General features: G+C 42.3%; 1 protein-coding gene across 2 annotated transcripts in view; it reads left to right on the top strand.

Moving 5' to 3' along the window:
• The window catches only part of LOC139755458 (cyclin-dependent kinase 9-like), a 259415-nt gene that overhangs the window by 81247 nt on the left and 150952 nt on the right, over positions 1-27216 (top strand). The window contains exons 3-4 of one of the 2 annotated variants that reach the window (XM_071673777.1): positions 310-400; positions 1751-1786. In XM_071673777.1, coding sequence (XP_071529878.1) covers positions 310-400; positions 1751-1786 — 127 coding nt within the window. The remainder of the gene's footprint in view (positions 1-309; positions 401-1750; positions 1787-27216) is intronic. The other variant, XM_071673778.1, reaches the window with a different exon arrangement.

Below are 27216 nucleotides of genomic sequence, written 5' to 3'. Positions count from 1 at the left end.
GGCTTGCATTGGATAGAAGGAATGGGATTGATGAGGAGTAAGGAATGTTTGCTGTGAATGGCCTGAACTAGTGCCTTTGAAGTAATGATGGTAAGCTAAGGAGCAGTATGTGGGGCTCTGCAGTTGATAGTAAGTGCTGGTTTCAATTTGTTATACATGTCTGCTAGAGTTTGAATGTATGAAAGAGGCATTTTTTTCATTTGTTCCTAATATACTTCACTAAAACTGGAAAGGCAAAGAGATATAAAAAGAAATGAAGATCTCAGGTTACTTCAATTTTTGTTGTAATTTTTATTAAATTATTTTCAGTTCCCCATCACAGCGCTACGAGAGATTAGAATCTTGAAGTTACTCAGACATGACAATGTAGTAAACCTGCTGGAAATAGCTCGTACAAAAGGTTAGTTTCAGAACTCATCTTAAGAGAGACATTTAATTTTGACTTTGAAATAAGTTGTGCAAGCTTTATTAAAAGGAGTATTTCAGTGCACATTCTTTTGTTTGATGAAAAATGGGTCTTTGTTAATAGAAAATACCTATAGAATGCAAGGATTTTAGAGATGTTTCCTAAGGGATGAATGTGTAGTAAGGGTAGTGTTTGGAATGAGATAAAAGGAAATCGTAGAGATGTGATGTGATAGGATTTATTGATGAATAAGAATGTATGTGAACATCTTTTGGGGGTGAATGTGAAATGAATATTTAGGAGATTATATTTGGGAAGTATATTGTGAAATCATGATCATTTTCTCTTATAGAGCTCAAAAGAGCTCAAGAGATGGGTTGGTTAGTTAGGTTTTATGCCTGTTGAATGCTGGGGTCATTAAGGCCATGGACATCAAGATATAATTTACACCTGAAAAATCTTTAGCACTTTCAGGGGTTAAAGATAATGTTATTCTAAGAACACATGTACTGTCATTCTAGGGCAGCATTTGACACCAGTTAACTAGAGGACAAAAATATTTGATCAAAGATCTGGGAAAGAGTAAAGATCCCAGATTACCCTTTCATTTGACTGAATGTGGTGGAGTAGATGAGAGGTTTATAGATACAGTTGAATCATGTTGGAACAGATTAGATTACAATAGTATAGCTAAGCTGTAAAGATGAAGGGTAACATGGAAAGACATGGCAAAGGAATATGTGTATACCACTGGAAGAATCTGTAGACATGTACTAAGATTTTGTGTAGAGGAGGTTCTGGAGGAGGCTGTTCTTCACAGTAGTGAATGATGACTTGTAGTTTGATAGATACATTAATAGATAGGTCACCCAGAAGAATACTGATATATGAAGTGGAAGAAGTTTTCATCTTTAGATTTATTAATTTTGCATTTTTGAAGTGAATATAGTAATGCAAGTGCTGAGTAAAGTGAGTCACTGTAGGAATACACTGGTATGATTAAAGTAGGTGAATGGATGAAAAGGCTTTGATGAAGTTTCTTAATGCTTTTTCTGCTTATTTGTGTATTAAGGGCAACAGTTTTGCAAAGGGCAGTCCTTCTTGTAAGTTTAGTTTTTATTGACTTTCAACATATATAAAGAATATTAGTAGTATAATTGGTTTGGATCTTGCAGCTTCCAGAGAAATATTTCATGTGGGGGTACTGTATACTGTAAGTATATTTAATGTTTACTTGCATGGATTGCTGAATTTTTCTTGTATGTCTTGTGTTTTTACTTAGACATCCTTTATATATTAGGTGTATTACATTCTGTGATTGATTATTATGTATTTGTATCCTAGGTCCACCACCCCCAGGTCTCCAGAAGCCAGCAAAAAGTAAGTTTTTCACTGGCATTTATTTATGCAGAACCTTGTTAACAAGATGATTAATTGAATACTTATTTTTCGCCCCTTCGGTCTGTCTAGGAAAATTGTGGTTATGACCTTCTAATCCTGTCTTTCTGGTGGGGATATGCTGATTTCCCCCTCCGTCTCTTTCATCCCAATTAGGTTGGGTTATAATTTTCATTTTGGGCCTCTGTTCACTGTATCAGAGACCCCACAGAGATGGTGTAGTTAACTCAGTCACTCTTCGCTGCATGGTTGTACAGATTTATCTTGGATCATGTTGTGACCAGACATCTGCCATGCCAGCCTTTTTCACCCTGGGGAGTGATTTTATTTTTCTATATTCTGTGATTATGTAGCATTTAAAGGTATGATGTTACTGTTCTTTAGTTGGTGTTTTAGGATTTTTTTTTTTTTATTCTACTTAATTGCCATTTCCTGTGTTAGCACCTGGAAACAAAGAAAGAAAGATCCATCCTTTCTCTTACACATTTTTGACTATATTTTTATTTTGCTTTGTCGCTGTCTCCCGCGTTTGCGAGGTAGCGCAAGGAAACAGACGAAAGAAATGGCCCAACCCACCCCCATACACCATGTATATACATACACGTCCACACACGCAAATATACATACCTATACATCTCAATGTACACATATATATACACACACAGACACATACATATATACCCATGCACACACTTCACACTGTCTGCCTTTATTCATTCCCATCTCCACCTCGCCACACATGGAATACCATCCCCCACCCCCCTCATGTGTGCGAGGTAGCACTAGGAAAAGACAACAAAGGCCCCATTAGTTCACACTCAGTCTCTAGCTGTCATGCAATAATGCCCTGAAACCACAGCTCCCTTTCCACATCCAGGCCCCACACAACTTTCCATGGTTTACCCCAGAGGCTTCACATGCCCTGATTCAATCCACTGACAGCACGTCAACCCCGGTATACCACATCGATCCAATTCACTCTATTCCTTGACCTCCTTTCACCCTCCTGCATGTTCAGGCCCCGATCACACAAAATCTTTTTCACTCCATCTTTCCTCCTCCAATTTGGTCTCCCACTTCTCCTCGTTCCCTCCACCTCCGACACATATATCCTCTTGGTCAATCTTTCCTCACTCATTCTCTCCATGTGCCCAAACCATTTCAAAACACCCTCTTCTGCTCTCTCAACCACGCTCTTTTTATTTCCACACATCTCTCTTACTCTTACATTACTTACTCGATCAAACCACCTCACTCCACATATTGTCCTCAAACATCTCATTTCCAGCACATCCACCCTCCTGCGCCCAACTCTATCCATAGCCCACGCCTCGCAACCATACAACATTGTTGGAACCACTATTCCATCAAACATACCCATTTTTGCTTTCCGAGATAATGTTTTCGACTTCCACACATTCTTCAAGGCTCCCAGGATTTTCGCCCCCTCCCCCACCCTATGATCCACTTCCGCTTCCATGGTTCCATCCGCTGCCAGATCCACTCCCAGATATCTAAAACACTTTACTTCCTCCAGTTTTTCTCCATTCAAACTTACCTCCCAATTGACTCGACCCTCAACCCTACTGTACCTAATAACCTTGCTCTTATTCACATTTACTCATAACTTTCTTCTTTCAGACACTTTACCAAACTCAGTCACCAGCTTCTGCAGTTTCTCACATGAATCAGCCACCAGCGCTGTATCATCAGCAAACAACAACTGACTCACTTCCTAAGCTCCCTCTTTCCAAAACTCTTGCATTTACCTCCCTAACAACCCCATCCATAAACAAATTAAACAACCATGGAGACATCACACACCCCTGCCACAAACCTACATTCACTGAGAACCAATCACTTTCCTCTCTTCCTACACGTACACATGCCTTACATCCTCGATAAAAACTTTTCACTGCTTCTAACAACTTTCCTCCCACACCATATATTCTTAATACCTTCCACAGAGCATCTCTATCAACTCTATCATATGCCTTCTCCAGATCCATAAATGCTACATACAAATCCATTTGCTTTTCTAAGTATTTCTCACATACATTCTTCAAAGCAAACACCTGATCCACACATCCTCTACCACTTCTGAAACCACACTGCTCTTCCCCAATCTGATGCTCTGTACATGCCTTCACCCTCTCAATCAATATCCTCCCATATAATTTACCAGGAATACTCAACAAACTTATACCTCTGTAATTTGAGCACTCACTCTTATCCCCTTTGCCTTTGTACAATGGCACTATGCACACATTCCGCCAATCCTCAGGCACCTCACCATGAGTCATACATACATTAAATAACCTTACCAACCAGTCAACAATACAGTCACCCCCTTTTTTAATAAATTCCACTGCACTACCATCCAAACCTGCTGCCTTGCCGGCTTTCATCTTCCGCAAAGCTTTTACTACCTCTTCTCTGTTTACCAAATCATTTTCCCTAACCCTCTCACTTTGCACACCACCTCGACCAAAACACCCTATATCTGCCACTCTATCATCAAACACATTCAACAAACCTTCAAAATACTCACTCCATCTCCTTCTCACATCACCACTACTTGTTATCACCTCCCCATTAGCCTCCTTCACTGAAGTTCCCATTTGCTCCCTTGTCTTACGCACTTTATTTACCTCCTTCCAGAACATCTTTTTATTCTCCCTAGAATTTAATGATACTCTCTCACCCCAACTCTCATTTGCCGTCTTTTTCACCTCTTGCACCTTTCTCTTGACCTCCTGTCTCTTTCTTTTATACATCTCCCATTCAGTTGCATTTTTTCCCAGCAAAAATCGTCCAAATGCCTCTCTCTTCTCTTTCACTAATAATCTTACTTCTTCATCCCACCACTCACTACCCTTTCTAATCAACCCACCTCCCACTCTTCTCATGCCACAAGCATCTTTTGCGCAATCCATCACTGATTCCCTAAATACATCCCATTCCTCCCCCACTCCCCTTACTTCCATTGTTCTCACCTTTTTCCATTCTGTACTCAGTCTCTCCTGGTATTCCTCACAAAAGTCTCCTTCCCAAGCTCACTTACTCTCACCACCCTCTTCACCCCAACATTCACTCTTCTTTTCTGAAAACCCATACAAATCTTCACCTTAGCCTCCACAAGATCATGATCAGACATCCCTCCAGTTGCACCTCTCAGCACATTAACATCCAAAAGTCTCTCTTTCGCGCGCCTGTCAATTAACACGTAATCCAATAACGCTCTCTGGCCATCTCTCCTACTTACATAAGTATACTTATGTATATCTCGCTTTTTAAACCAGGTATTCCCAATCACCAGTCCTTTTTCAGCACATAAATCTACAAGCTCTTCACCATTTTTCATTTATAACACTGAACACCCCATTTATACCAATTATTCCCTTAACTGCCACATTACTCACCTTTGCATTCAAATCACCCATCACTATAACCCGGTCTCGTGCATCAAAACCACTAACACACTCATTCAGCTGCTCCCAAAACACTTGCCTCTCATGATCTTTCTTCTCATGCCCAGGTGCATATGCACCAATAATTACCCATCTCTCTCCATCAACTTTCAGTTTTACCCATATTAATTGAGAATTTACTTTCTTACATTCTATCACATACTCCCACAACTCCTGTTTCAGGAGTACTGCTACTCCTTCCCTTGCTCTTGTCCTCTCACTAACCCCTGACTTTACTCCCAAGACATTCCCAAACCACTCTTCCCCTTTACCCTTGAGCTTCGTTTCACTCACAGCCAAAACATCCAGGCTCCTTTCCTCAAACATACTACCTATCTCTCCTTTTTTCACATCTTGGTTACATCCACACACATTTAGACACCCCAGTCTGAGCCTTCGAGGGGGATGAGCACTCCCCGCATGAATCCTTCTGTTTCCCATTTTAGAAAGTTAAAAAAATACAAGGAGGGGAGGATTTCTGGCCCTTCGCTCTTACACATCTATACACATATATGAAGGGAGGTTAATAGGGAGGAAATAACAAGTAGTGGTGGAGTGAGGAGATGGAGTGAGTGTTTTTAAGGTTTGTTGAATGTGTTTGATGATAGCTTGGCAGATGTTGGGTGTTTTGGTCGAGGTGGTGTGCAAAGTGAGAGGGTTAGGGAGAATGGTTTGGTAAAAAGAGAAGAGGCAGTGAAAACTTTGCGAAAGATGAAAGCTGGCAAGGCAGAGGTTTGGATGGTATTGCAGTGGAATTTATTAAAAAAGGGGATGACAGTGTTGTTGATTGGTTGGTAAGGATATTCACTATATGTATGGTTCATGGTGAAGTACCTGAGGTTTGGCGGAATGCATGCATAGTGCCATTGTGCAAAGGCAAAGGGGATGGAGGTGAGTGTTCAAATTACAGAGGTATGAGTTTGTTGAGTATTCCTGGGAGGGTATTGATTGAGAGGGTCAAGGCATTTACAGAGCATCATACTAGGGAAGAGCAGTGAGGTTTCAGAAGTGGTAGAGGATGTGTGGTTCAGGTGTTTGCTTTGAAGAATGTATGTGAGGAATTCGTAGGAAAGCAAATGGATTTGTATGCAGCATGTATGGATCTGGAGAAAGCATATGATAGGGTTGATAGAGATACTATGTGGAAGATATTAAGAGTATATGGTGTGGGAGGTAAGTTGCTAGAAGCAGTGAAAAGTTTTTACCTAGGATATAAGGCATGTGTATGAGTAGGAAGAGAGGAAAGTGATTGGTTCCCAGTGAATGTTGGTTTGCGGCAGGGGTTTGTAAATTTGTTTATGGTGGGGTGGTTAGGGAGGTGAATGCAAGAGTTTTGGAGAGTGGTGCAAGTATGCAGTCTGTTTTGGATGAGAGTGCTTGGGAAGCGAGTCAGTTGTTGTTTGCTGATGATACAGCGCTGGTGGTTAATTCGGGTGAGAGAAACTGCAGAAGTTGGTGACTGAGTTTGGTAAAGTGTGTGAAAGAAGAAAGCTGAGAGTAAATGTGAATAAGAGCAAGGTTATTAGGTTCATTAGGGTTTAGGGACGAGTTAAATGGGAGGTAAGTTTGAATGGAGAAAAACTGGAGGAAGTGAGGTGTTTTAGATATCTGGGAGTGGTTGTGGCAGTGAATGGAACCATGGAAATGGAAGTGAATCACAGGGTGGGGGAGGGGGGTTGAAGGCTCTGGGAGTGTTGAAAAATGTGTGGAAAGTGAGAATGTTATCTTGGAGAGCTAAAATGGGTATGTTTGAAGGAATAATGGTTCCAACAATGTTATATGGCTGCAAGACATGGGCTTTAGATAGGATTGTGCGGAGGAGGGTGGATGTGTTGGAAATGAAATGTTTAAGGACAATATGGTAAGGTTATTTAATGTATGTATGACTCATGGTGAGGTGCCTGAGGATTGGCGGAATGCGTGCATAGTGCCATTGTACAAAGGCAAAGGGGATAAGAGTGAGTGCTCAAATTACAGAGGTATAAGTTTGTTGAGTATTCCTGGTAAATTATATGGGAGGGTATTGATTGAGAGGGTGAAGGCATGTATAGAGCATCAGATTGGGGAAAAGCAGTGTGGTTTCAGAAGTGGTAGAGGATGTGTGGATCAGGTGTTTGCTTTGAAGAATGTATGTGAGAAATACTTAGAAAAGCAAATGGATTTGTATGTAGCATTTATGGATCTGGAGAAGGCATATGATAGAGTTGATAGAGATGTTCTGTGGAAGGTATTAAGAATATATGGTGTGGGAGGCAAGTTGTTAGAAGCAGTGAAAAGTTTTTATCGAGGATGTAAGGCATGTGTACGTGTAGGAAGAGAGGAAAGTGATTGGTTCTCAGTGAATGTAGTTTTGCGGCAGGGGTGTGTGATGTCTCCGTGGTTGTTTAATTTGTTTATGGATGGGGTTGTTAGGGAGGTGAATGCAAGAGTTTTGGAAAGAGGGGCAAGTATGAAGTCTGTTGGGGATGAGAGAGCTTGGGAAGTGAGTCAGTTGTTGTTCGCTGATGATACAGTGCTGGTGGCTGATTCATGTGAGAAACTGCAGAAGCTGGTGACTGAGTTTGGTAAAGTGTGTGAAAGAAGAAAGTTAAGAGTAAATGTGAATAAGAGCAAGGTTATTAGGTACAGTAGGGTTGAGGGTCAAGTCAATTTGGAGGTAAGTTTGAATGGAGAAAAACTGGAGGAAGTAAAGTGTTTTAGATATCTGGGAGTGGATCTGGCAGCGGATGGAACCATGGAAGCGGAAGTGGATCATAGGGTGGGGGAGGGGGCAAAAATTCTGGGGGCCTTGAAGAATGTGTGGAAGTCGAGAACATTATCTCGGAAAGCAAAAATGGGTATGTTTGAAGGAATAGTGGTTCCAACAATGTTGTATGGTTGCGAGGCGTGGGCTATGGATAGAGTTGTGCGCAGGAGTTTGGATGTGCTGGAAATGAGATGTTTGAAGACAATGTGTGGTGTGAGGTGGTTTGATCGAGTAAGTAATGTAAGGGTAAGAGAGATGTGTGGAAATAAAAAGAGCGTGGTTGAGAGAGCAGAAGAGGGTGTTTTGAAATGGTTTGGGCACATGGAGAGAATGAGTGAGGAAAGATTGACCAAGAGGATATATGTGTCGGAGGTGGAGGGAACGAGGAGAAGTGGGAGACCAAATTGGAGGTGGAAAGATGGAGTGAAAAAGATTTTGTGTGATCGGGGCCTGAACATGCATTAGGGTGAAAGGCGGGCAAGGAATAGAGTGAATTGGATCGATGTGGTATACCGGGGTTGACATGCTGTCAGTGGATTGAATCAGGGCATGTGAAGCGTCTGGGGTAAACTATGGAAAGTTGTGTGGGGCCTGGATGTGGAAAGGGGGCTTTGGTTTCGGGCATTATTGCATGACAGCTACGGACTGAGTGTGAACGAATGAGGCCTTTGTTGTCTTTTCCTAGCGCTACCCTGCACACATGAGGGGGGAGGGGGATGGTATTCCATGTGTGGCGAGGTGGCGATGGGAATGAATAAAGGCAGACAGTGTGAAGTGTGTGCATGGGTATATATGTATGTGTCTGTATGTGTAATATATATGTGTACATTAAGATGTATAGGCATGTATATTTGCGTGTGTGGACGTGTGTGTATATACATGTGTATGGGGGTGGGTTGGGCCATTTTTTTTGTCTGTTTCCTTGCGCTACCTCGCAAACGCTGGAGACAGCGACAAAGCAAAATAAAAAAAAAAATAAATATGAGGTGGTTTATCGAGTAAGTAATGTAAGGGTAAGAGAGATATGCGGAAATAAAAAGAGTGTGGTTGAGAGAGCAGAAGAGGGTGTTTTGAAATGGTTTGGTCACATGGAGAGAATGAGTGAGGAAAGATTGACCAAGAGGATATATCTTAGAGGTGGAGGGAACGAGGAGAAGTGGGAGACCAAATTGGAGGTGGAAAGATGGAGTGAAAGAGATTTTGAGTGATTGGGGCCTGAACATGCAGGAGGGTGGAAGGTGTGCAAGGAATAGAGTAAATTGGAACGATGTGGTATACCAGGGTCGACGTGCTGTCAGTGGATTGAACCAGGGCATGTGAAGCGTCTGGGGTAAACCATGGAAAGTTCTGTGGGGCCTGGATGTAGAAAGGGAGCTATGGTTTTGATGCATTATTACATGACAGCTAGAGACTGGGTGTGAACGAATGGGGCCTTTGTTGTCTTTTCCTAGCGCTACCTCGCACACATGAGGGGGGAGGGGGATGTTATTCTATGTGTGGGGAGGTGGCGATGGGAATAAATAAAGGCAGACGGTATGAATTATGTACATGTGTATATATGTATGTGTCTGTGTGTATATATATATGTGTACATTGAGATGTATAGGTATGTATATTTGCGTGTGTGGACGTGTATGTATATACATGTGTATGTGGGTGGGTTGGGCCATTCTTCGTCTGTTTCCTTGCGCTACCTCGCTAACGCGGGAGACAGCGACAAAGCAAAATAATATAAATATATTTATATATATGTATATATATCCTTGGGGATAGGGGAGAAAGAATACTTCCCACGCATTCCCCTCTTGTCGTAAAAGGTGACTAAAGGAGATGGGAGTAGGGGGATAGAAACCTTCCCTCCTTGTATTTCTACTTTCTAAAAGGGGAACAGAAGGAGTCATGCAGGGAGTGCTCATCCTCCTTGAAGGCTTAGATTGGGGAGTCTAAATGTGTATGGATGTAACCAGGATGAGAAAAATGGAGAGATAGGTAGTACGTTTAAGGAAAGATACCTGGATGTTTTGGCTCTGAGTGAAACGAAGCTCAAGGGTAAAGGGGAAGAGTGATTTGGGAATGTCTTGGGTGTAAAGTCAGGAGTTGGTGAGAGGACAAGAGCAAAGGAAGGAGTAGCACTACTCCTGAAACATGAGTTGTGGGAGTATGTGATAGAATTTAAGAAAGTAAACTCTAGATTGAAATAGGTAAAACTGAAAGTGGATGGAGAGAGGTGTGTATGCACCTGGGCATGAGAAGAAAGATTATGAGAGGCAAGTGTTTTGAGAGCAGCTGAGTGAATGTGTTAGCAGTTTTTGATGCACGAGACCAGGTTATAGTGATGAGTGATTTGATTGCAGAGGTGAGTAATGTGGCAGTTGAGGGAATAATTGGTGTGCATGGGGTGTTCAGTGTTGTAAATGGAAATGGTGAAGATCTTGTAGATTTGTGTGCTGAAAAAGATCTGGTGATTAGGAATACCTGATTTAAAAGAGATATATGTAAGTATACATATGTAAGTAGGAGAGATGGCCAGAGATCGTTATTGGATTACATGTTAATTGATAAGCGTGTGAGAGAGAGACTTTTGGATGTTAATGTGCTGAGAGGTGCAACTGGAGGGATGTCTGATCATTATGTTGTGGAGGTGAGGGTGAAGATTTGTAGAGGTTTCCTGTAGAGAAAATGTTAGGGTGAAGAGAGTGGTGAGTATAAGTGAGCTTGGGAAGGAGACTTGCATAAGGAAGTACCAGGAGAGACTGAATGCAGAATGGCAAAATGTGAGAGCAAAGGACGTAGGGGGAGTGGGGGAAGAATGGTATGTATTTAGGGAAGCAGTGATGGCTTGCGCAAAACATGCTTGTGGCATGAGAAGCATGGGAGGTGGGCAGAATTAGAAAGGGTAGTAAGTGGTGGGGTGAAGAAGTAAGATTATTAGTGAAAGAGAAGAAGCATTTGGGCGAGTTTTGCAGGGAAATAGTGCAGATGACTGGGAGATGTATAAAAGAAAGAGGCAGGAGGTCAAGAGAAAGGTGGAAGTGGTGAAAAAGAGGGTAAATGAGAGTTGGGGTGAGAGAGTATCATTAAAGTTTAGGGAGAATAGAACGATGTTTTGGAAGGAGGTAAATAGAGTGCATAAGACAAGAGAACATATGGGAACATCGGTGAAGGGGGCTATTGGGGAGTCAATAACAAGTAATTTTGATGTGAGGAGATGGAGTGAGTATTTTGAAGGTTTGTTGAATGTGTTAGATGATAGAGTGGCAGAATTAGGGTGTTTGGTTCAAGGGGGTGTGCGAAGTGAGAGGGTTAGGGAGAATGGTTTGGTAAACAAAGAAGAGGTAGTGAAAGCTTTGCGGACGGTGAAAGCCAGCATGGCTGCGGGTTTGGATGATATTGCAGTGAAATTTATTAAAAAAGGGGATGACTGTGTTGTTGACTGGATGGTAAGGATATTCACTGTATATACGGCTCATGGTGAGGTGCCTGAGGATTGTCGGAATGCATGCATAGTGACATTGCACAAAGGCAAAGGGGATAGAAATGAGTGTTGAAATTACAGAATTTTAATTTCAAATTACAGATTTATAAGTTTGCTGAGTATTCCTGGGAAATTATGTGGGGGGTATTGATTGAGAGGGTGAAGTCATGCACAGAGCATCAGATTGGGGAAGAGCAGTGTGGTTTCAGAAGTGATAGAGGATGTGTGGATCAGGTGTTTGCTTTGAAAAATGTATGTGAGAAATGCTTAGAAAAACAAATGTATGTAGCATTTATGGATCTGGAGAAGGTGTATGATAGAGTTGATAGAGATGCTCTGTGGAAGGTACTAAGAATATATGGTGTGGGAGGTAAGTTGTTAGAAGCAATGAAAAGTTTTGTGTGTATGTATGTGTACGTATAGGAAGAGAGGAAAGTGATTGGTTCTCAGTGAATGTCGGTTTTTGGCAGGGGTGCGTGACGTCTCCATGGTTGTTTAATTTGTATATGGATGGGGTTGTTAGGGAGGTGAATGCAAGAGTTTTGGAGAGGGGCAATTATGCAGTCTGTTGTGGATGAGAGGGCTTGGGAAGTGAGTCAGTTGTTTCTCGCTGATGATACGGCACTGGTGGCTGATTCAGGTGAGAAACTGCAGAAGCTGGTGACTGAGTTTGGTAAAGTGTGTAAAAGAAGAAAACTGAGAGTAAGTGTGAATAAGAGTAAGATTATTAGGTACAGTAGGGTTGAGGGACAAGTCAGTTGGGAGGTAAGTTTGAATGGAGAAAAACTGGAGGAAGTAAAGTGTTTTAGATACATGGGAGTGGATTTGGCAGCGGATGGAACCATGGAAGCAGAAATAAGTCACAGGCTGGGGGAGGGAGCGAAGGTTCTGGGAGCGTTGAAGAATGTGCAGAAGGCCAAAACATTATCTTGGAGAGCAAAAATGGGTATGTTTGAAGGAATAGTGGTTCTAACAATGTTATATGGTTGCGAGCCGTGGGCTATTGATAGGGCTGTGCGGAGGAGGGTGGAATCTTTTGGAAATGAAATGTTTGAGGAGAATATGTGGTGTGAGGTGGTTTGATTAAGTAATAAAAGTGTAAGAGATATGTGTGGTAATAAAAAGAGTGTGGTTGAGAGAGTAGAAGAGGGTGTATTGAAATGGTTTGGCCACATGGAGAGAATGAGTAAGGAAAGATTGACCAAGAGGATATATGTGTCAGAGGTGGAGGGAACGAGGAGAAGTGGGAGACCAAATCGGAGGTGGAAGGAGTGAGGAAAGATTGACAAAGAGGATATATGTGTCAGAGGTGGAGGGAACGATGAGAAGTGGGAGACCAAATTGGAGGTGGAAGGATGAAGTGAAAAAGATTTTGAGTGATTGGGGCCTAAACATACAGGAGGGTGAAAAGCGTGGAAGGAATAGAGTGAATTGAAACAATGTGGTATACCGGGGTCATCATGCTGTCAATGGATTGAACCAGGGCATGTGAAGTGTCTGTGTTAGACTATAGTTTTGTGGGGCCTTGATTTGGAAAGGAAGCTGTGGTTTCAATACATTACACGTGACAGCTAGAGACTGAGTGTGAACGAATGTTACCTTTCTTGTCTTTTCCTAGCACTACCTCACGCAAGGGGGGGGGGACAGTTTCTGTTTCATGTGTGGTGCGGTGGCAACGGGAATGGATGAAGGCAACAAGTATGAATATGTACTTTTATATATATGTATACGCATACATACATAGACATATACATATATACACATGTACATATTCATACTTGCAGCCTTCATCCATTCCTGTCACCACCCTGCCACACATGAGATAGCACCCTCCCGTGCATGTGCGAGGTAGCACTAGGAAAGGACAAAAAAGGGTACATTCCTTCACACTCAGTCTCTAGCTGTCATGTGTAATGCTTGGTACCAAAACCATAGCTAGGACCCACAAAACTTTCCATGGTTTATCCCAGACGCTTCACATGCTCTGGTTCAATCCATTGACAGTGCTTCGACCCCAGTATACCACATTGTCCCAATTCACTCTATTCCTTCCTCGCCTTTTACCCTCATGATCTTTTTCACTCCATCCTTCCACTTCCAATTTGGTCTCCCACTTCTCGTTGCCTCAACCTTTGAGACATATCCTTTTTGTCAGTCTTTCCTCACTCATTCTCTCCATATGACCAAACCATTTCAATATACTCTCTTCTGCTCTCTCAACCACACTCTTTTTATTATCAAACATCTCTCTTACCCTTTCATTACTTACTCGATCAAAGCTCCTCACACCACATATTGTCTTTAAATATTTCATTTACAACACATCCGCCCTCCTCTGCATAACCCTATCTATAGCCCATGCCTCGCAGCCATATAACATTGTTGGAAAACATCCGCCCTCCTCCGCACAACCCTATCTATAGCCCATGCCTCACAACCATATAACATTGTTGGAAACACCATTCCTTCAAACATACCCATTTTTGCTCTCCGAGATAATGTTCTTGCTTTCCACACATTTTTTAACTCTCCCAGAACATTCACCCCCCTCCCCCACCATGTGACTCGCTTCCTCTTCCATGGTTCCATCTGCTGCTAAGTCCGCTCCCAGACATCTCAAACACTTCACTTCCTCCACTTTTTCTCCATTCAAACTTGCCTCCCAATGAACTCACCCCTCATCCGTACTGAACCTAATAACCTTACTCTTATTCACATAAAACCACTGGAAAATGAAACATGATAAGTTCCTAAATGCACTTTTGTGTAATGATCTCATCAGGGGAAATACAAGAGTGAGATAGAAGATGTAGAACGGTCAGTTAATATGCAAGGTAGAGATGTAACTAATATGCCATTGGTAAACAAGTGTTACTGGATGGTGATGTTGAGGTTGGTGTTGTTTGGGTCTGGCATCATGCCTGTCGTAAAACTTTTATGTGGACAAGAAAGGGAACTGTTTAAAGATTTTGCTTATGACAGTGCTATCCAGTATGTATAGACCTTCACTAATATTGAGTTACAGTTCTTTGTGTATTTGGTAATTGATAAAAGATTAAGTGATATTTCTTGTGGCACTAGAGTTACACTTGAGAACTGAATTAGTTACTCCAGTCGGTACAATGGTCATAATTTTTTATGTGATTAAACAAAGCATTTGATTCTTGTCCTGTCTCATACTATATTAATGTTGCTTAAATATAATATAAAGATCCTTACCTGCCTGCTTGGCTTAAAACATATTACAGTTTTTACAAGGTATTCTGTAAACACAGTCTGCAGAATTTTTACTTTGAATGATTTGAGTAACCTGGGAAGTAAAATTATCACTAAAAGGGAGGACTAAAAGATTCTTGGTATCAAGGGGAAGTTTGGGTTTCACTCCATAAAATGATTTCTTTACCAACTTGAGGGATTTATCAATGAAAGATCTAGGATGTTTTAACTGGGATCCAAGAGAATATATCTTCTCAAATTCATCATCACTAAATTCAGGACTGCATATACTTAATGCATCAAGGAACATCACCTGGAATGATGATAATTTAACTCTGTCATCATCATTCCAGTCGATGTTCCTTAGGACATTATGTACATACAGTCTTGAATTTATTGATGATGAGTGATGCTCTCTATTTGCCGTCATGCTGTCAATCAATACCCTCCCATACAACATATCAGGTATACTCAACAAACTTAGGCATCTGTACTTTGAACACTCACCTTTATCCCCCTTGCTTTTATATGATGACACTATACATACATTCCATCATTCCTCAGGCATCTCACTATGATCCATACACACATTGAATATTTTTACCAACCAATAAATTCAACTGCAATACCAAACATTCCAGCTGCCTTGCCACTTTTCATCTTATGCCGGGCTCTCTCTCCCTCTTCTCTGTTCACCAAACCACTCTCCCAAACCCACTCACTTTGCATACACCTCAACCAAAACACCCCCACATCGGCCACAAACACATCTAACAATCCTTCAAAATACTCACCATCACTCTCTAGTATCACTTCCCCTTTTGCTCCCTTTCACGGATGTTCTCATTTGTTCTTATGTCTTTCTCACATTATTTACTTCCCTCCAAAAAATCTTTTTATTCTCCCTAAAGTTTAATGCTCTCTCTCTCCCCAGCTCTCATTTGCCCTCTTTTTCAACTCCCACACCATCTTCTTGACCTGCGGCTTTCTCATATACATCTCGCAATCATTTGCATTCCTTCCCTGGATGTAATGCCCAAATGCCTCTCTTTTCTTTAGTGAACCTTTCTCCTTCATCCCACCACATGCTACCTTTTCTAAACTGATGTGGGTGATTATTGATTGCAGTGGAATTTAATAAAAAAGGCGGTGACTGTGTTGTTGATTGGTTGGTAAGGATATTCAGTGTATATGTGGATCATGGTGAAGTGCCTGAGGATTGGTGGAATATAAGAATGGTGCAGTTGTATAAAGGCAAAGGGGATAAAGGTGCGTGTTCAAATTACAGAGGCATAAGTTTGTTGAGTATTCCTGGGAAATTATATGGGAGGGTATTGATTGAGAGGGTAAAGGCATGTACAGAGCATCAGACTGGGGAAGAGCAGTGTGGTTTCAGAAGTGGTAGAGGATGTGTGGATCAGGTGTTTGCTTTGAAGAATGCATATGAGAAATACTTAGAAAAACAAATGGATTTGTATGTAGCATTTATGGTTTGATTGAGTAAGTAATAAAAGGGTAAGAGAGATGTGTGGTAATAAAAAGAGTCTGGTTGAGAGGGCAGAAGAGGGTATATTGAAATGGTTTGGTCACATGGAGAGAATGAGTGAGGAAGGATTGACTAAGAGGATATATGTGTTGGAGGTGGAGGGAACGAGGAGAAGCGGGAGACCAAATTGGAGGGGGAAGGATGGAGTGAAAAAGATTTTGAGCGATCGGGGCCTGAACATACAGGAGGGTGAAAGGCGTGCAAGGAATAGGGTGAATTGGAACGATGTGGTATACTGGGTTTGACATGCTGTCAGTGGATTGAACCAGGGCATGTGAAGCGTCTAGGGTAAACCATGGAAAGTTTTGTGGATCCCAGATGTGAAAAGGGAGCTGTGGTTTCATTGCATTACACATGACAGCTAGAGACAGTGTGAATGAATGTGGCCATTGATGTCTTTTCCTAGTGCTACCTCCAGCATGCGCGAGGGGAAGGGTGCCATTTCATGTGTGGCGGGGTGGCAACGGGAATGGATGAAGGCAGCAAGTATGAATATGTACATGTGTATATATGTATGTGTCTGTGTATGTATGTATATTTATACGTTGAAATGTATAGGTATGTATATGTGTGTGTGTGGGCGCTTATGTATATACATGTGTATGTGGGTGAGTTGGGCCATTCTTTCGTCTGTTTCCTTGTGCTACCTTGCTAACGCGGGAGAAAGCAACAAAGTATAAATAGATATATACTTATGGATCTGGAGAAGGCATATGATAGGGTGGATAGAGATGCTTTGTGGAAGGTTTTAAGGGTATATAGTGTGAGAGGTAAGTTGCTAGAAGCAGTGAAAAGTTTTTACTGAGGATGTAAGACATGTACCAGTAGAAAGAGAGGAAAGTGATTGGTTTCCAGTGAATGTCAGTTTGCGGCAGGGGTGCGTGATTCCTCGATGATTGTTTAACTTGTTTATGGATGGGGTTGTTAGGGAGGTGAATGCAAGAGTTTTGGAGAAAAGGGCAAGTATGCAGTTTGTTGTGGATGAGAGGGCTTTGCAAGTGAGTCAGTTGTTGTTCACGGATGATACAGCACTGGTGGCTGATTCGGGTGAGATATTGCATAAGTTGATGACTGAATTTGATAAAGGTATGAAAGAAGAAAGGGTTGAAGGACAAGTTAATTGGGAGGTGGAGGTAAGTTTGAATGGTGAAAAACTGAAGAAAGGGAAGTGTTTTAGATATCTGGGAGTGGATTTGGCAGCGGATGGAACCAGGGAAATGGAAGTGAGTCACAGGATGGGGAAGGGGGCGAAGGGTTTGGGAGCGTTGAAGACCATGTGGAAAGCGAGAACGTTATCTTGGAAAGCAGAAATGGGTATGTTTAAAGGAATAGTGGTTCCAATAATGGTATATGGTTCTGAGTCATGGGCTATAGATGGCGTTGTGCAGAGGAGGGTGGATGTGTTGTAAATGAAATGTTTGATTACAGTATGTGGTGTGAGTTGGTTTGATTAAGTAAGTAATGAAAGAGTTAGAGAGATGTGTGGTAGTAAGAATAGTGTAGTTAAGAGAGCAGAAGAGGGTGTGTTGAAATGGTTTGGACACTTAGAGTGAATGTGTGAGGAAAGATTGACAAAGAGGTTATATGTGTCAGAGGTGGAGGGAAGAAGGATAAGTGGGAGACCAAATTGGAGGTGGAAGGATGGAGTGAAAAAGATTTTGAGTGATCGAGGCCTGAACATACAGGAGGGTGAAAGGTGTGCAAGGAATAGAGTGAATTGGAACGATGTAGCATACCATGGTCGATGTGCTGTCAATAGGTTGAACCACGGCATGTGAAGTGTCTGGGATAAACCATGGAAAGGGAGCTGTTGTTTTGATGCATTACACATGACAGCTAGAGAGTGAGTGTGAACGAATGTGACCTTTTTTGTCTATTGCTGGCACTACCTTGCTGAAGGTGGGGATGCTATTTTTTTTGTGGTGGGGTGGTGACAGGAATGGATGAAGGCAGCAAGTATGAATATGTACATGTGTATATATTTATATGTCTGTGTATGTATACGTTGAAATGTATATGTATGTATATGTGCATGTATGGGCACTTATGTATATACATGTGTATGTGGGTGTGTTGGGCCATCCTTTGTTTGTTTTCTTGCTCTACCTCGCTGAAGTGGGAGGTGGCGATTAGTGTTTATTTTATTTATTTTGCTTTGTCGCTGTCTCCTGCGTTTGCGAGGTAGCGCAAGGAAACAGACGAAAGAAATTGCCCAACCCACCCCCATACACATGTGTATACATACACGTCCACACACGCAAAAATACATACCTATACATCTCAATGTACAAATATATATACACACTCAGACACATACATATATACCCATGCACACAATTCACACTGTCTGCCTTTATTCATTCCCATCGCCACCTCGCCACACATGGAATACCATCCCCCTCCCCCCTCATGTGTGCGAGGTAGCGCTAGGAAAAGACAACAAAGGCCTCATTCGTTCACACTCAGTCTCTAGCTGTCATGCAATAATGCCCGAAACCACAGCTCCCTTTCCACATCCAGGCCCCACACTACTTTCCATGGTTTAGCCCAGACGCTTCACATGCCCTGATTCAATCCACTGACAGCACGTCAACCCCGGTATACCACATCGATCCAATTGGCTCTATTCCTTGCCCTCCTTTCACCCTCCTGCATGTTCAGGCCCCGATCACTCAAAATCTTTTTCCCTCCATCTTTCCACCTCCAATTTGGTCTCCCTCTTCTCCTCGTTCCCTCCACCTCCGACACATATATCCTCTTGGTCAATCTTTCCTCACTCATTCTCTCCATGTGCCCAAACCATTTCAAAACACCCTCTTCTGCTCTCTCAACCACGCTCTTTTTATTTCCACACATCTCTCTTACCCTTACATTACTTACTCGATCAAACCACCTCACACCACACATTGTCCTCAAACATCTCATTTCCAGCACATCCACCCTCCTGCGCACAACTCTATCCATAGCCCACGCCTCGCAACCATACAACATTGTTGGAACCACTATTCCTTCAAACATACCCATATTTGCTTTCCGAGATAATGTTCTCGGCTTCCACACATTCTTCAAGGCTCCCAGGATTTTCGCCCCCTCCCCCACCCTATGATTCACTTCCGTTTCCATGGTACCATCCACTGCCAGATCCACTCCCAGATATCTAAAACACTTTACTTCCTCCAGTTTTTCTCCATTCAAACTTACCTCCCAATTGACTTGACCCTCAACCCTACTGTACCTAATAACCTTGCTCTTATTCACATTTACTCTCAACTTTCTTCTTTCACACACTTTACCAAACTCAGTCACCATCTTCTGCAGTTTCTCACATGAATCAGCCACCAGCGCTGTATCATCAGCGAACAACAACTGACTCACTTCCCAAGATCTCTCATTCACAACAGACTTCATACTTGCCCCTCTTTCCAAAACTCTTGCATTCACCTCCCTAACAACCCCATCCATAAACAAATTAAACAACCACGGAGACATCACACATCCCTGCCGCAAACCTACATTCACTGAGAACCAATCACTTTCCTCTCTTCCTACACGTACACATGCCTTACATCCTCGATAAAAACTTTTCACTGCTTCTAACAACTTGCCTCCCACACCATATATTCTTAATACCTTCCACAGAGCATCTCTATCAACTCTATCATATGCCTTCTCCAGATCCATAAATGCTACATACAAATCCATTTGCTTTTCTAAGTATTTCTCACATACATTCTTCAAAGCAAACACCTGATCCACACATCCTCTACCACTTCTGAAACCACACTGCTCTTCCCCAATCTGATGCTCTGTACATGCCTTCACCCTCTCAAACAATACCTTCCCATATAATTTACCAGGAATACTCAACAAACTTATACCTCTGTAATTTGAGCGCTCACTCTTATCCCCTTTGCCTTTGTACAATGGCACTATGCACGCATTCCGCCAATCCTCAGGCACCTCACCATGAATCATACATACATTAAATAACCTTACCAACCAGTCAACAATACAGTCACTCCCATTTTTAATAAATTCCACTGCAATACTATCCAAACCTGCTGCCTTGCCGGCTTTCATCTTCCGCAAAGCTTTTACTACCTCTTCTCTGTTTACCAAATCATTTTCCCTAACCCTCTCACTTTGCACACCACCTCGACCAAAACACCCTATATCTGCCACTCTGTCATCAAACACATTCAACAAACCTTCAAAATACTCACTCCATCTCCTTCTCACATCACCACTACTTTTTATCACCTCCCCATTTGCACCCTTCACTGAAGTTCCCATTTGCTCCCTTGTCTTACGCACTTTATTTACCTCCTTCCAGACCATCTTTTTATTCTCCCTAAAATTTACTGATAGTCTCTCACCCCAACTCTCATTTGCCCTCTTTTTTCACCTCTTGCACCTTTCTCTTGACCTCCTGTTTCTTTCTTTTATACATCTCCCACTCAATTGCATTTTTCCCTGCAAAAATCGTCCAAATGCCTCTCTCTTCTCTTTCACTAATAATCTTACTTCTTCATCCCACCACTCACTACCCTTTCTTCTCAACCCACCTCCCACGCTTCTCATGCCACAAGCATCTTTTGCGCACTCTATCACTGATTCCCTAAATACATCCCATTCCTCCCCCACTCCCCTTACTTCCATTGTTCTCACCTTTTTCCATTCTGTACTCAGTCTCTCCTGGTACTTCCTCACACAAGTCTCCTTCCCAAGCTCACTTACTCTCACCACCCTCTTCACCCCAACATTCACTCTTCTTTTCTGAAAACCCATACAAATCTTCACCTTAGCCTCCACAAGATAATGATCAGACATCCCTCCAGTTGCACCTCTCAGCACATTAACATCCAAAAGTCTCTCTTTTGCGTGCCTGTCAATTAACACGTAATCCAATAACGCTCTCTGGCCATCTCTCCTACTTACATAAGTATACTTCTTTATATCTCGCTTTTTAAACCAGGTATTCCCAATCACCAGTCCTTTTTCAGCACATAAATCTACAAGCTCTTCACCATTTCCATTTACAACACTGAACACCCCATGTATACCAATTATTCCCTCAACTGCCACATTACTCACCTTTGCATTCAAATCACCCATCACTATAACCTGGTCTCGTGCATCAAAACCACTAACACACTCATTTAGCTGCTCCCAAAACACTTGCCTGTCATGATCTTTCTTCTCATGCCCAGGTGCATATGCACCAATAATCACCCATCTCTCTCCATCAACTTTCAGTTTTACCCATATTAATTGAGAATTTACTTTCTTACACTCTATCACATACTCCCACAACTCCTGTTTCAGGAGTACTGCTACTCCTTCCCTTGCTCTTGTCCTCTCACTAACCCCTGACTTTACTCCCAAGACATTCCCAAACCACTCTTCCCCTTTACCCTTGAGCTTCGTTTCACTCAGAGCCAATACATCCAGGTTCCTTTCCTCAAACATACTACCTATCTCTCCTTTTTTCACATCTTGGTATAATACATAAATAATGAAATATTGGATTGTGTGTTAATTGGTAAGCACGTGAAAGAGAGACTTTTGGATGTTAATGTGCTGAGTTGCAACTGGAGGGATGTCTGATCGTTATCTTGTAGAGGCAAAGGTGAAGATTAGTAGAGGTTTTCAGAAAAAAAGAAAATGTTGGAGTGAAGAGAGTGGTGAGAGTAAGTGAGCTTGGGAGGGAGACTTGAGTGAGGAAGTACCAGGAGAGACTGAGTGCAGAACGGAAAAAGGTGAGAGCAAAGGACGTAAAGGGAGTGGGGGACGAATGGGATGTATGAGGGAAGCAGTGATGGCTTGCCCAGAAGATGCCTGTGGCATGAGAAGCATGGGAGGTGGGCAGATCAGAAAGGATAATGAGTGGTGGGATGAAGAAGTAAGATTATTAGTGAAAGAGAAGAGAGAGGCATTTGTACAATTTTTGCAGGGAAATAGTGCAAATGACTGGGAGATGTATAAAAGAAAGAGGGAGGAGATCAAGATAAAGGTGCAAGAGGTGAAAAAGAGGGCAAATGAGAGTTAGGGTGAGAGAGTATCATTAAATTTTCGGGAGAATAAAAAGGTGTTTTGGAAGGAGGTAAGTAAAGTGCTTAGGGTAAGATAACAAATGGGGACATAGGTGAAGGGGGATAATGGGGAGGTAATAACAAGTAGTGGTGATGTGGGGAGATGGAGTAAGTATTTTGAAGGTTTGTTGGATGTGTTAGATGATAGAGTGGTAGATATAAGGTGTTTGGATGAGGTGGTATGCGAAGTGAGAAAGTCAGGGAGAATGATTTGATAAACAGAGAAGAGGTGGTGAAAGCTTTGCGGAAGATGAAAGCTGGCAAGGCGGCAGGTTTGGATGGTATCACAGTGGAATTTATTAAGAAAGGGGGGACTGTGTTGTTGGCTGGTTGGTGAGGATATTCAATGTATTTATGGCTTATGGTGAAGTACCTGAGGAGTGGCAAAATGCATGCATAGTGCCATTGTACAAAGGCAAAGGGAATAAAGGTGAGTGTACAAATTACTAAGGTATAAGTTTGTTGAGTATTCCTGGGAAATTGTATGGGAGGGTATTGATTGAGAGGGTGAAGGCAAGTACAGAGCATCAGATTGGGGAAGAGCAATGTGGTTTCAGAAGTGGTAGAGGATGTGTGGATCAGGTGTTTGCATTGAAGAATGTATGTGAGAAATACTTAGAAGAGCAAATGGATTTGTATGTAGCATTTATTGGTCTTGAGAAGGCATATGATAGAGTTGATACCGATGCTCTGTGGAAGGTATTAAGAGTATATGGTGTGCGAGGCAAGTTGCTGGAAGCAGTGAAAAGTTTTTATTGAGGATGTAAGGCATGTGTATGAGTAGGAGGAGAGGAAAGTGATTGGTTTACAGTGAATGTTGGTTTGCAGTAGGGGTGCGTGATGTCTCCATGGTTATTTGATGTGTTTATGGATGGGGTTGTTAGGGAGGTGAATGCAAGAGTTTTAGAGAGAGGGGCAAGTATGCAGTCTGTTGTGGATGAGAGGGCTTGGGATTTTAGTCAGTTGTTGTTCGCTGATGATACAGCGCTGATGGCTGATTTGGGTGAGAAACTGCAGAAGCTGGTGACTGAGTTTGGTAAAGTATGTGAAAGAAGAAAGTTAAGAGTAAATGTGAATAAGAGCAAGGTTATAAGGTACAGTAGGTTGAGGGACAGGTCAGTTGGGAGGTAATTTGAATGGAGAAAAACTGGAGGAAGTGAAGTGTTGTAGATAACTGGGAGTGGATTTGGCATCGGACAGAACCATGGAAGCGGAAGTGAGTCACAGGGTGGAGGAGGGGGAGAAGGTTCTGGGAGCGTTGAAGAATGTGTGGAATAGAGTGAATTGGAATGATGTGGTATACTGGGGTCGACATGCTGTCAGTGGATTGAACCAAGGCATGTGAAGCGTCTGGGGTAAACCATGGAAAGATTTGTGGGGCCTGGATGTGGAAAGGGAGCTGTGGTTTTGGTGCATTATACATGACAGCTAGAGACTGAGTGTGAACGAAAGTGGCCTTTGTTGTCCTTTCCTAGTGCTACCTCAGGATGGTGACGGGAATGAATAAAGGCAGCAAGTATGAAGTATGTATATTTGTTTATATATGTATATGTCTGTGAATGTATATATGTGTAAACTTTGAAATGTATAGATATGTATATGTATGATAGAATTGATATAGATGCTCTGTGGAAGGTATTAAGAGTATATGGTGTGAGATGTAAGTTGTTAGAAGCTGTGAAACATTTTTATCAAGGATGTAAGGCATGTGTACAAGTAGGAAGAAAGTGATTGTTTTCCAGTGAATGTCGGTTTGTGGCAGGGATGCGTGACGTCTCCATGGTTTGTTTAATTTGTTTATGTATTGGGTGGTTAGGGAGGTGAATGCAAGCGTTTTGGAGAGAGGGGCAAGTATGCAGTCTACTGTGGATAAGAGGGTTTGGGGAGTTATTTGTTGTTCTCTGATGGTACAGCGCTGGTGGCTGATTCGTTTGAGAAACTGTAAGGCTGGTGACTGAGGTTGGTAAAGTGTGTGAAAGAAAAAAGTTGAGAGTAAATGTGAATAAGAGCAAGGTTATTAGGTACAGTAGGGTTGAGGGACAAGTTAATTGGGAGGTAAGTTTGAATGGAGAAAAACTAGAAGTGGAGTGTTTTAGATATCTTGGAGTGGATATAGCAGTGAAAGGAACCATGGGAGCGGAAGTGAGTCACAGGGTGGGGGAAAGAGCAAAGGTTCTGGGAGCATTGAAGAATGTGTGGAAGGCAAGGACATTATCTTGGAGAGCAAAAATGGGCATGTTTGAAGGAATAGTGGTTCCAACAATGTTATATGGTTTTGAGGCATGGGCTAATGATAGGGTTGTGCAGAGGAGGGTGGATGTGTTGGAAATGAGATGTTTGAGGACAATAAGTGGTGTGAGATGGTTTGATTAAGTAAATAATGAAAGGGTAAGAGAGATGTGTGGTCACAAAAAGAGTGTGGATGAGAGAGCACAAGAGGTTGTATTGAAATGGTTCAGTCACATGGAGAGAATGAGTGAGGAAAGATTGACCAAGAGGATATATGTGTCAGAGGTGGAGGGAACGAGGAGAAGTGGGATACCACATTGGAGGTGGAAGGATGGGGTGAAAAAGATTTTGAGCGATCGGGGCCTGAACATGCAGGAGGATGAAAGGCGTGCAAGGAATAGAGTGAATTGGAATGATGTGGTATACTGGAGTCGATGTGTTGTCAATGGATTGAACCAGGGCATGTGACGTGTCTGGGGTAAACCATGGAAATTACACATTCAACAAATCTTCAAAATACTCACTCCATCTCCTTCTCAAATCATCACTACTTTTTATCACCTTCCCATTAGCCCCCTTCACTGAAGTTCCCGTTTGCTCCCTTGTGTTATGCACTTTATTTACCTCCTTCCAAAACATCTTTTTATTCTCCCTAGAATTTAATGATACTCTCTCACCCCAACTCTCATTTGCCCTCTTTTTCACCTCTTGCACCTTTCTCTTGACCTCCTGCCTCTTTCTTTTATACATCTCCCAGTCATTTGCATTATTTCCCTTCAGAAATCTTCCAAATGCCTCTCTCTTCTCTTTCACTAATAATCTTACTTCTTCATCCCACCACTCACTACCCTTTCTAAGCTGCCCACCTCCCATGCTTCTCATGCCACAAGCATCTTTTGCGCAAGCCATCACTGCTTCCCTAAATACATCCCATTCCTCCCCCACTCCCCTTATGTCCTTTGTTCTCACCTTTTTCCATTCTGTGCTCAGTCTCTTCTGGGACTTCCTCATGCACGTCTCCTTCCCAAGCTCACTTACTCTCACCACTCTCCTCACTCCAACATTCTCTCTTCTTTTCTGAAAACCTCTACAAATCTGCAATACCAGCAAAAATGGAAAGCAAAAATGGGTATATTTTTAAGGAATAGTGGTTCCAACGATGTTATATGGTTGCAAGGCATGGGCTATAGATAGAGTTGTGCAGAGGAGGGTGGCTGTGTTGGAAATGAGATGTTTGAGGACAATATGTGGTGTGAGGTGGTTTGATTAAGTAATAATAGGGTAAGAGGGATATGCAGTAATAAAAAGAGTGTCGATGAGAGAGCAGAAGAGGGTGTTTTGAAATGGTTTGGTTACATGGAGAGAATGAGTGAGGAAAGATTGACCAAGAGGATATATGTGTCAGAGGTGGAGGGAACGAGAAGTAGAGACCAAATTGGAGGTGGAAAGATGGAGTGAAAAAGATTTTGAGTGATCGGGGCCTGAACAAGCAGGAGGGTGAAAGGTGTGCAAGGAATAGAGTGAATTGGAACGATGTTGTATACTGGGGTCGACGTGCTGTCAATGGATTGAATCAGGGCATGTGAAGCATCTGGGGTAAACCATGGAAAGTTGTGTGGGGCCTGGATGTGGAAAGGGAGCTGTGGTTTTGGTGCGTTATTACATGACAGCTAGAGACTGAGTGTGAACAAATGTGGCCTTTGTTGTCTTTTCCTAGCGCTACCTCGCACACATGAGGGTGGAGGGGGTTGTTATTTCATGCGCAGTGGGTTGGCGATGGGAATGAATAAAGGCAGACAATATGAATTATGTACATGTGTATATATGTATATGTCTGTGTGTGTATATATATGTATACATTGAGATGTATAGGTATGTATATTTGCGTGTGTGGACGTGTATGTTTATACATCCGTATGTGGGAGGGATGGGCCATTCTTTCGTCTGTTTCGTTGCGCTACCTCGCTAGCGTGGAAGACAGCGACAAAGCAAAATAGAAAATAAAACAAAAATTGATTTTTATATGTATTTGTTATGCTTTGTAGCTGTCTTCCGTGCTAGGGAGGTAGCGCAAGGAGACAGATGAAATAATGGCCCAACCCACCCACATACACGTCCACACATGCACATATACATACCTATACATCTCAATGTATACATATATATACAGACCCAGACATATACATATATACACATGTATGTAATTCATACTGTCTGCCCTTATTCATTCCTGTCGCCACCCCGCCACACATGAAATACCAACCCTCTCCCCTACCCGATGTGTACGAGGTAGCGCAAGGAAAAGACAACAAAGGCAACATTCATTCTGATTCAGTCTCTAGGTGTCATGTATAATGGACCGAAGCCACAGCTCCCTTTCCAGTTACGAGGTAGCGCAAGGAAAAAACAACAAAGGCCACATTCACTCACATTCAGTCTCTAGGTGTCATGTATAATGGACCGAAACCACAGCTCCCTTTCCAGTTACGAGGTAGCGCAAGGAAAAGACAACATAGGCCAAATTCATTCACATTCAGTCTCTAGGTGTCATGTATAATGGACCGAAACCACAGCTCCCTTTCCACATCCAGGCCCCACAAAACTTTTCATGGTTTACTCCAGACACTTCATATGCCCT

This window comes from Panulirus ornatus, chromosome 19 (assembly GCF_036320965.1).
Source record: "Panulirus ornatus isolate Po-2019 chromosome 19, ASM3632096v1, whole genome shotgun sequence".
NCBI lineage: Eukaryota > Metazoa > Arthropoda > Malacostraca > Decapoda > Palinuridae > Panulirus > Panulirus ornatus.
Note: the sequence above shows the minus strand (reverse complement) of the source record. Positions and strands in the feature narration are given on the sequence as shown.